The 10,432-nt window shown below is 44.3% G+C and overlaps 2 protein-coding genes across 2 annotated transcripts; both read right to left on the bottom strand.

Annotated features, from left to right (window-relative positions):
• Positions 1 to 394: 394 nt before the first annotated feature.
• On the bottom strand, positions 395 to 4,951 carry LOC137903036 (tissue alpha-L-fucosidase-like). Its single transcript, XM_068747156.1, has 8 exons — positions 4,525 to 4,951; positions 4,076 to 4,210; positions 3,026 to 3,163; positions 2,802 to 2,907; positions 2,517 to 2,717; positions 1,864 to 2,054; positions 1,242 to 1,341; positions 395 to 1,116 (listed from the first exon to the last, which is right to left on the bottom strand). Exons 1-8 carry the CDS (start codon positions 4,863 to 4,865, stop codon positions 982 to 984), a joined length of 1,347 nt encoding a protein of 448 aa, XP_068603257.1. The 5' UTR covers positions 4,866 to 4,951; the 3' UTR covers positions 395 to 981.
• Positions 4,952 to 5,886: 935 nt separating this feature from the next.
• zbtb8b (zinc finger and BTB domain containing 8B) lies at positions 5,887 to 10,184 on the bottom strand. The gene is made up of 4 exons (XM_068747582.1): positions 10,011 to 10,184; positions 8,042 to 8,927; positions 7,180 to 7,358; positions 5,887 to 6,627 (listed from the first exon to the last, which is right to left on the bottom strand). Exons 1-4 carry the CDS (start codon positions 10,182 to 10,184, stop codon positions 5,887 to 5,889), a joined length of 1,980 nt encoding a protein of 659 aa, XP_068603683.1.
• Positions 10,185 to 10,432: the final 248 nt, after the last annotated feature.

Consider the following 10,432-nt stretch of genomic DNA (forward strand, 5'->3'; position numbering starts at 1 on the left):
TGAAGCCCGGAGAGATGACTCACTGTGATGTGGTTTACCAACTCAGAATGCAACACTGTCAATGTTGTCATAACATTTTCTAATGGCTAATATTACTATTAATATGTTATTATAAATCTATTTTAGGGAGTTAAATTAAGCCTGCTATGTCTCCTTTGTCTTTTTTTGTGTTCCATTAATCAGAGAATACTGACTCCCGTTTTGTCCCTGAAAAGATTTTTGGTATTTCTTTGCAACGTTAAGTTTTTAAATGTCTAATCAAGTTAAAATCAACATGTGTTTGTTTCAAGGTTGATATTCTTTGTTCATAATGAGCAGCCGTAAAAACAAAAGGCATTGAAAAATGCCGCCGGAGACATCACACACATACGGTAAAAACACAAACATTAAGGAATCGAACCAAATCACCTTTTATTCAAATATTGTAAAAGAACATAGAAAACACAGTTTCATTTGAAACCCCCAAACAATAAGATCTTAAAAGCAGACTCCACCCTTCACCTATAAATCAGCCTGATGGGAGGAGCGTTCCATTCTTTCATTTTGACAGCCCCCTCCCCCCTTGAATCATCACAGAAGCTCAGTGCATGCCTTTCCTCTTGTTCTCCAGACGTAAGCCAGAGTTGCAGGTTTCACACTTTACTATCACAAGAGCAGCGACGTATTAAACCGACAAGACCTTCAGACCGCCAAGCAACAGAGGAATCGTTGGACACGCGCCTCGTCCCTTAAATAGTGCAGAAGTTGTCCCTCATCTCACCAAATTAACCAGCAGCAGTTTTCACTCGTCGCTCAGTGATTACTGAGAGGCGGGAAAATGTTAAACATTTATTCATTTGAGCTACAGAATAATCGCTGAGCATAAGAGTCTTCGTAAGCAGTTCAAACATCCCTTCAACAGCGCTTCGGTTTTTCAAACATGATGAAACCCTGAAAGATCTCGCAGCATCGCAGATGTTGGACTCTTCTGGGTCTCAAGGCTCAACTGACCTCACTCAGTTTGAGAGTCCAGATTTGCACGGGGGAGAAGGGCAGCTCAGGCAGAGAGACACAGAGACCACCAGCGGGTTGGATCGGGTACCAGGATAAGGGCTCTGGACTCCCCAACAAGGTCACCTGGACAAGGGGCCAGAGAATCAATGGTTCATGCTTCATGCTTTCATTGGACAGACATCTGAGAAGGACAAGGCTTTGCTAGTGAATTTGTAATTTACAAAATTAAAAACCTGCAGTTCCTTTACCTGAGTGGTCGGGATTGGTATCGGTGCCAGTAGCTGAATGGAGGGCTTGAGAGGTTTACCCATCATGACAGCGTAGACGGTTTTTCCTTTGGATGTATAACTACAGACGTGGAAATGATAAGAAATTAAAGTGAGTATACAAACAGAGATGTGGACATTTTCTTCACACACAAACCAATCTGAGAAAGAAAAGCCGCATGCGTGTTAAGATACAGCAATTTGATTTTCGTCAAAGGTGTATCATTATGTTAGATTAATGATCATTTCAATCCATCTCAACCTGATGGTTTCTTATATTACCCTAGAACCACTGTCAAATCAGCCAAATTACTGACACATATTTTAATAAAATCTGCTTTTCAATTATTAAATTCAGCACTTTGTACAGTTCTTCACTCTACCTGAAAAATATTAGGTTTTTTTTTTTTACACAGAGATAGAAAATGAGGAATAAAACAGTATTTTAACAGTATCTCAGTCCCCCTTTCTATGTAACCTGAATACATGATGAAACACGGTTTGCAACGCGACAGAAGAATTACAATTTTGCTTTCAGTTAAAAATGTAAACACAACATCAGGTGGTTGCTTCTTGTAATTTAGCGCTCCCTCAAAATTCTTACAAGACTGTCACAGTGGAGTTCTCGCTCTGGGCCTTCCAGGGCTTGGAGGCGTAGATTGCTTCCCCGTTAATGTTGAGCCAGGCCCCGATGCCGCGGAGCCTTTCTTCAAACACGGCAGAGATCGTCCCGTCAGACGTGGGACCCACATTAAGAAGGTAGTTGCCTCCCAGAGCAACAGTGGAGACCAGATCCTGCAACAGAAGGAGGACAACCTGTCAGACGCCTGACTGGTCACAGTGTTACACAATAACACTCGTCTAAAACGGGAAATATAAGATCAATATCAACATGCGAATGAATTAACGCCCTCGTTAGGGTCCAGCAAATTGACCAATTATAAAAACCAACACGTTCCTCATTAGATCATATTAAATGAATGCTTGAGGGAATCTTTGTCTCCATGATAGAATCCAAATTAAGAAACTAGAATGAACTGGGAAAACAAAGTTTCAACATGTGGATGTCACTTAGGTTTATAAGCATTTTCACGGAGTCAAAGTCGAACTGAAACGGATTTCAAACGACAATACACAACGTTAGAAAACGCAAAGGTAACACTTGCAACAATGAACGCATGCATACATGACAGCCGTATGGAACAGCAGGAGTGCTTTCTGTCCGACGCCACAGGCTCGACAGTCACATGACCTCACCTTGATGATGTCGGCTAATTCCATCACGTCGCCGATCGCTATGTTTCGACGGTAACCCCAAGAATGCTTGTCCACAGTCGTGCACTTCTCCCACTTGTGCTTGGGCAGCTCGCTCGGAGAATATTTGTCTTTACAGTTGTAGAAGCCGCCGTGTTGGCAATAACAGCCGGCGCCCCATCTGTCATTGGTCACGACGGTATCCTAACACAAGGGGTTTCATTTAGACGGAATTTCTTCTTTAAAAAAAAAAAACTAACAAAAAAACTTGCTCATTAGAAAACTTGCTTTGACCGGGCTCTCATTGTAAAGCCAGGCCAGGAAGTGAGTGGAGTTCCAGTAGGTGTCGGGGGCCTCCCAATCCCCGTCAGACCAGATCACCTCAGGTTTGTACCTGCAAAATAACAGGAAGGCAAAAGCGTACAAGGTTGCATTGAATCGGGTCAACGCCGTCGTCGTGACGTCGGATTTAATTACATGAAAGGGTCAACAACAATGCAGGCGCCACAGACCTTACGACCATGTTATAAAGCTCTGGGAGCAGCTTATTCATCACAAACTGCTGCGTTTTGAAGCTATTATTCTTGTCGGCCAAATATAGAGGGTGGAACCACTCAAAGAGGGAGTTGTAGAGCCCGTAGTGCAATGACCTAGAAAAGGGAATGAAGCATTATTTGTCAGCGAGAACAGTCAGAATCTACAGGATATGTTTTTGGCTTCAGCTTCAGCTTCCTTTTGGACAAAAGCAGAATCCCGTAACCCGGCGAGAGACGCCAGAGGCGACCTGGAAACTTCGAACCTGACAAGCTTCCGGATCCACAGTAGGTGCGTTTACACGGACACATTTAATCGGAATAAAAGCCCGATCGGAATAAAAATGCTTCATGTACACACCCAAATCAAATCAAGCCCGATCCGATCACAATTCTATCCCGATCGAGAAGGCTGGTTTACACCGATTTGTGATCCGATCAGGGCGCATGAAAACACTTATTCCAAAGTATCGGTACAAGCTGTCCTTAGTGCGCATGTCTGTGACGTCAGCTAGAGCAGAGCTGCTGCGATTCCCGGAAGCTAGCTTAAGCCGTGCAAGCGAAAGACACGGCGAGCGGGAGGTATAATCGCTCGGTGTCTGCGACAAACACGTTGCCGGGTGTCCTACGATGCTTTAACATCGACACCATCAAAAATAAAAGTGCGGTCTGGAGGACACAGCGAAGCTCCATTTGGAGGAGCAATGATTTGTTTACAACAGAAGTCGCTACGGCTTCTTCTACTATTTCCGGTGTATTTGGTAAAATTGCACACATCAAAATAATTTATTCAGATCAAAAGTGTGACGCGTGAACACGCAAATCCTAATCGGATCAATATTTCTAGGGTCCATGAACGCGGTGCGTCCGATCACAATTTTACTCTGAACTCTGATCGGATCAAGGACATTTTGTCCATGTAAACGCACACATTGATGACCTACAGACCATTGATCACGATGAATATCTTGTGAAAGAACACGTCGTGCTCCCCGTCCGCCCACGTTCAATCGGTCATAGATGGATCACCTGTTGCGCACCGCCTCTCCCAGCTCTCCCACCAAGTCTCTGTGAGGACCAGCATCGACCGAATTCCAGTTCCAGGAGTTCGGAGATCCCCAGTTGGTGAACCCTTCATGGTGTTTGGCAGTCAGGACGACATATCTGCGGTACACATAATGAATGTTATTAGCACGTGTGACGACATGATGGGCGTATCGACACCGTCGATGCTCGCTGCGCGAGATTTGAGATACTGAAGATATTTACGTCGATTTGAATTTTTTCAAGTAATTATGCTCATGAGTTTTATTCATTTTTCCTAATGCCCTTGCAATAAAGTCATCGATGAGCAATCATGTCTGAAAGGGTGCAATAAATGATCCGGATTGATATCAATGGAAGAGCACCACAGATTTACTGTACCGTATCCTCGGTGTTATTATTATTAGATGCAGGATCGACTGAAGTTCACTCACTTCGCACCAGAAGCGCTGAAGATGTCCGCCCACTCAGTGGGGTCGAAGAACCCTGCGTGGAACTGGGGAGCGAAGTCCGGGTAGGTGAAGCCGGGCGGGTAGCTGTCGGCCATGAACTTCACGCACCTGGGGTCCGGGGGCTGCTTCCCCTGCCAGTCCCACCAGAACCACTCACTGAGCAGCGCGGGGACAGAAAACACTCCCCAGTGGACAAAAATGCCGAACTTGGCCTCGTCGTACCAGGAAGGCAGCGGCCTGCTGTCCAAACTGGCCCAGTCTGGAGTGAACGGAGCCGCCGCCGCCTGAGCTAGCGAAGCTAACACGAACAACAAGCCTAGCATTGCTGCGGAGGGTTAGCCCGGGCTCGGTTTCTACTAAAGATATCAGCTCAGCGTCGAAACGAAGACTTCAACCAAGTTCAACCTGAGTCGAGCCCGCATTTGAACTCACGCTCGCTTGTTATCATCGCATCGTATAAAAAGGTTTTAGTCACGTGACTCCGGTCACGCGATCGTCACGTGACAAACCAGTCCGTCAACTATCGTTTTATTTATTGAAAACTTCCAACGCTACAAAATCAAAAAGGCAGAAACCAACCAATGCATCAAGTCCGTCAACTAGCTCCTTCTATTTTCATCTTCTATTTTCTTCTTTAAAGAAAACTTTATTGTGTATACATTTTCTTCTTCTATTTCCGTTTTTCTTTTAAAGAAAACTTTATTGCGCATACATTTTCTTCTTCTATTCGCGGCAGACTGGATGCAGCAAATGCGCATCACTGCCGTCCACCGATTTGTTTTACTCTGAATTTGATATTTCCAGTTATGAATACATTGCTGGAGAGGTTTAGGGGGGGGGGGGAAGTCATCTCAAGTAGCTATTATTTATTCAGAACTCAACTCAAATGTATTTATGAAGCACTTTAAACAACCTAAAGCTGGAACAAAGTGCTGTACGTACACCAACAGGACAAGGATTAGCTCACAGGTGTCATTAATATGAATAACTGAAGGCATGGACGTTTCAAATATTGTGTGCTTCTCACTTCTAGATTTTAAAGACAGAAAAATAAATCATTCACAGCAACAAATTACACTTTAATGCTCTTTTTTGACACCCAAAAATCTACATCTGTCATGCAACAAAGATGGTAAAATTAACGCATACATACATCAATAATGCAGAAACAAAATATATATACAGTATTGCAGGAAATTTTAAAAACAAATTTATGATATAAAAAATCAGTTAAATCTAAGTATTTGCTGCCAGCTAAAGCATTCACGGGTGATCTCTCAAACAGTCAAAAGTCATGAGACAGCGAACAACAGCTCAGGTTTACGATCAGTAGCAGTTCAGTCATCAAACAGCAGATTGGAGTCGCTGTGTTGACCGCCGCCGCCGAATTAGTCCTTGATAAAAGTGCTGGTCCGCTCTCTCCTCGGGTGGACTGGGGCCGTCATTTGTACCCAACATCCCCATCAGCTGTCTGGCATTAAAAGTTCCAAATGGATTAGACGGGGATGGACTCGGAGGAAGTAGTCTGCTTTGAGGAGCGTTGTGGAGAGAGGGCCCAGCAAACATGGCCAGATCTTCTGAGTCGTCATCCGGGTCATACTCTATTTTGGGGTTCACTAACTCTGGGGTCAAAGCAGATGACGACGACGATGAGAGGTTAGTTGGATCGACGTGTTCCTTCTGTCTTTCGTTGCCAGATTCAAACGTTTCCCTGGAATGGCAATTGCTGTTCCTGCCCCCGTTGTTGCCTGGGGTTGGGGTGACAGCGACAGACAAGGGAGCTCTGGCCGAGGTCACGGGCTCTGTGCAGACAGACAGCTGCCTTTCTAGCATCTGTTTCTCAACCAAGTCCTCCACCCTTCCCACCTCCACCTCGTCTACATCATCCATAAAGCTGGACCAGTCTGCGGCCCCATCTGTACGATCCATGGACTCTCCTCCGCTGACCGGGTCACCGGGGGCCGAGTCATCATGACAGTTGCAGCTGTCGCAGATGCCGAAGCGTCTGAGTCCCAGCGAAACACTGGAGCCCGTGAAGGACCTCCTGCAGCTCCTACACGACACCTTCAAGAAGTGCCTGTGAACCTGTCGGCGGTCAGCACACAGGGGGCGGAAAGGAGAACGTGATCATTTTGTAAAATGCAAAACCAACTATGATTATTTGTGGTTTAAAAAAACAAACAATATATGAGCCAAACGATTAACTGCTCACTGGATACAAAGCACGAACTGAAACGAACAACGCTCGGCTGAGGAGGCCGATTACCGTTTACTACTCTCACTTTTGTACAAGCCTCTTCATGCCTTAATTATGATTTATGAATTATTTAATTCAGATAATTGTCAGCAACATAAATTAAAAGATTTGAATCAAACTTCATTTGATTTTAAATAAAATATATTTAACATTTCAAAACCATTTGCTATTTGTAAATTTTCCCACAAGCAAATCTAATTTCTTTGAAAAAAAGAAGTTTATATTGTTCACGTCATTAAAAGGAGCTCACTACTGACCAATATGGAAGTGAATACTGTATTTAGCAAATAAATAAACGACACTGTAGAGGGTACATATTTGGTTTCCCCATTGATTTAGAGCTCTATCTGAATCGGGGATGTGGCGAGGACGGCTCTTACGCTCTGGGCGTGGCTCCGAAGGTGCTCCTGTCTTGTGAACCTCTTCCCACACAAGCGGCAGGGAAAGGGCCTCTCTCCTGTGTGGCAACGGATGTGTCTCTTCAGGATTCCTTTCTGCTTGGCAGTGTATGGGCAGTATGGGCATTTGTGGAGTTTCACTGGCACTACCAAGCTATCACCTGTAGGGGGAGACAGAGGCCAACTGTTCAGAAAAGAGCTCACTGGAACGGAACTGCATATCAGAATGTACCGAATGAAACACAAGCGAGATGGAAACGCCTGCCATTGAATAGAGAATCTATGCCCATCTGACACTTGGCAGAATTTATTTTGTGTGATGTTTACATTACTGACGTAGGAAATTAAGGGAATAATTGATTCATAGTGCAAGAAAAGTCACCAGACTTTGGTGCTGAGCTAAGTCAGATCAGATGCAGTGTTTTCTGACTTTTTCCAAGTTTAAAATGGTCACATTTGTGATTAAAGTCTGACTCAAGTAAAAGTCATGTGACAAACGCCCACACCTCTGCAATACGTATATTATATCAGCTCCTGGTACAACAAAGGAGCACAAGGAGACGACCCCCACTCAGAAACTGAACGCCAAAGAAGGTCTTTCCTTCCTGTGGCAATTAAATTACACAATGCATCATTGTAACTTTGCTTTTTATATGTTTTACTGCTACACTTTTATATTTTTATTAATGCGCTATGTGCGTACTGTCCAATTCTTATTTGTGAGTTTTGTCGAGTGGAGCACTGTTGCTGAGCATCCTGATTCTGATTATTTGTTATGAATATTTTTGCTGGCCGATAAAAATGTCACCCATGAGCATTTGCAAGAGTCGACGATGGCATTTACCTGCACCCTCTCCAATCCAATCAGCCTGGATTTCTATAACAGAAGATCCCACCAACCCTAAGCTGTCGTCCATTCGACCGTCTCCTGCGCCGCTACTTAGTCCTTGATAAAAGTGCTGGTCCGCTCTCTCCTCGGGTGGACTGGGGCCGTCATTTGTACCCAACATCCCCATCAGCTGTCTGGCATTAAAAGTTCCAAATGGATTAGACGGGGATGGACTCGGAGGAAGTAGTCTGCTTTGAGGAGCGTTGTGGAGAGAGGGCCCAGCAAACATGGCCAGATCTTCTGAGTCGTCATCCGGGTCATACTCTATTTTGGGGTTCACTAACTCTGGGGTCAAAGCAGATGACGACGACGATGAGAGGTTAGTTGGATCCACGTGTTCCTTCTGTCTTTCGTTGCCAGATTCAAACGTTTCCCTGGAATGGCAATTGCTGTTCCTGCCCCCGTTGTTGCCTGGGGTTGGGGTGACAGCGATAGACAAGGGAGCTCTGGCCGAGGTCACGGGCTCTGTGCACGATCCTGACCCCTCATCCGCTTCAGCAACCTGCGAACGAGGCTGCAGTGACGCAGCCGCTGCATCACCGGACATCGTCACAGCAGAAGTGCCGCTGTCTGCGGGACCCACCCCTCCATCCTGGATCTCGCCATCCTTCGCCGTGTTACTGTCCTTCTCCTTATTGAGTATCTCCAAAGATGAGCGGATGTATCCCTTGCAGAAGTTTACCAGATCCGTCATCTGCAGGTAGCTGGCTGCTGACATCACCTCAATGGCATTGCTTCTGTTAAGGGCCAAGCGGCCAGAATAAAGGAAGTCCAGGATAATGGAGAAGGCGTCGGCTGTCACAATGTCTAGCGACGCTGTGCTGCAGCGCTGTCCGCTATCCTGGAAACCAAAAACACATAAATGAGCATACCTAAGCGCATCTGAATATTATTTATGTTTTACATTTAACTACTGACAAATACAGTACCGGTAATATCCACATGAGTATAATTTGTTCCAGGACCGAGCTCGTAACTTAAATCGCTCCTATGTCAAATACATTTTCCCCCCATATAAAATAACTGATGACCGTTGTGGCCGTCTAAAGACACTCATAGCAACACTCAAATATGTTTTTGAAGTGCAAGATAATAAATGATATAAATATATAAAATGTGGTTTAATTATGAGTTTTACCTTCAAGACAGACGATAGCGGCTAACGATGGTGTGTCGTTAGGAAGGAGGAAGGGAGGAGGACATACGCAGACACTTTAGTCCATAATTCTACTTTACACTATGAGAGAACAACTCCAACTCTAAATCCGAGCACAAGGCTTCATCTAATTTACGAATGATAATTTTATTTCAGATTTAGCTTTGATGGGTTTTAAGCTGCTGTCTCAAACACAGCCTGCATAAGAGAAAGTTATGCCTCCTCGTAAATTATCACGACAAAGCAAATCATTGTAGGAATGGCCAAATAACTTAAGATTTACCTTCCAAGCCACAAATTCTGCTTCATAGGGCAGGCCTTGAATCTGAAAACCAATTACTTACCCTCATCGCTGCTTTTAAATCAAGTGATGTACTTGTTACATTATACTATCAAAAATATACTTATATTTGCCCCGTGGGGATAGATAGAGTCTTTTGAATTGAACTAATCTCCCAAATCTGGATTATGATCAAGGTCTGAATATGATTGAGGGTACTGGTGGAATATTCTGATGTTTCAACCGTCCTTTTAGAATGTTTCATGATATCATTATATTGTATATCTAAAAACTATGGAGAAAGTGAACATTATCCAGAATACACAGCCATGCCCGGATCAAACACCAGTTTAATTATCTTATTCCTTGACCAAAGCGCCATTGCATATATAATTTACTCAAAGTCCACTCACAGCTTTTTGAAATATCTTGCAGACACAAACAAACACATTTGTGGCTTGGGGGAAGCAGTGTTATCATTCGCTCACCTGCAGATCGTGAACCAGAAGAGCTCGGAAATAGCCGCTGCCCGCAAACAACACATTACGGTGGGCTTTGAAAACACGGCCTTCAACAAGGATGCTGCAGTCGCAGAAGAAATCCCTCTTCCGCTGCTCATTCAGTTCAAACAGCAGTTTGGGCACGTAGCAGGGAACCTCCATGTCCACACTTCAGCGAGACCTGCATGCAAATGACACGAAGACCGTGCTTAACAATGGGCTTTGATGCTTGGCACTGTGACCGTTGTCCAGTCGTTTGGGAAATAACGTGCACGTTTTATTGTTATTCACGAGAGATGGATAGACAGTGAGTGTTGAGTTAGCTATAATAAGCTATCTTAGGTTGTTCAAATGAGTTCTATGTCAGAAGAAAGGCCAAGTTTTGAAACCCGCAAATACACGACAGTGTA

The sequence above is a fragment of the Brachionichthys hirsutus genome, chromosome 13 (genome assembly GCF_040956055.1).
Source record: "Brachionichthys hirsutus isolate HB-005 chromosome 13, CSIRO-AGI_Bhir_v1, whole genome shotgun sequence".
Taxonomy (NCBI): domain Eukaryota; kingdom Metazoa; phylum Chordata; class Actinopteri; order Lophiiformes; family Brachionichthyidae; genus Brachionichthys; species Brachionichthys hirsutus.

Bases quoted from the DNA above. Each gene is read 5' to 3' on its own strand.
- zbtb8b (XM_068747582.1), bottom strand. From the start codon at position 10,184: ATGGAGGTTCCCTGCTACGTGCCCAAACTGCTGTTTGAACTGAATGAG. The intron at 8,928-10,010 runs GTGAGCGAATGA...TTTGGTTTCCAG, and splicing joins TTCTGGTTCACGATCTGCAG to GATAGCGGACAGCGCTGCAG. The intron at 7,359-8,041 runs GTAAATGCCATC...CTCCCCCTACAG, and splicing joins TTGGATTGGAGAGGGTGCAG to GTGATAGCTTGGTAGTGCCA.
- LOC137903036 (XM_068747156.1), bottom strand. From the start codon at position 4,865: ATGCTAGGCTTGTTGTTCGTGTTAGCTTCGCTAGCTCAGGCGGCGGCG. The intron at 4,211-4,524 runs GTGAGTGAACTT...TGTGTACCGCAG, and splicing joins TTCAGCGCTTCTGGTGCGAA to ATATGTCGTCCTGACTGCCA. The intron at 2,718-2,801 runs GCAAGTTTTCTA...CCCTTGTGTTAG, and splicing joins ACAATGAGAGCCCGGTCAAA to GATACCGTCGTGACCAATGA.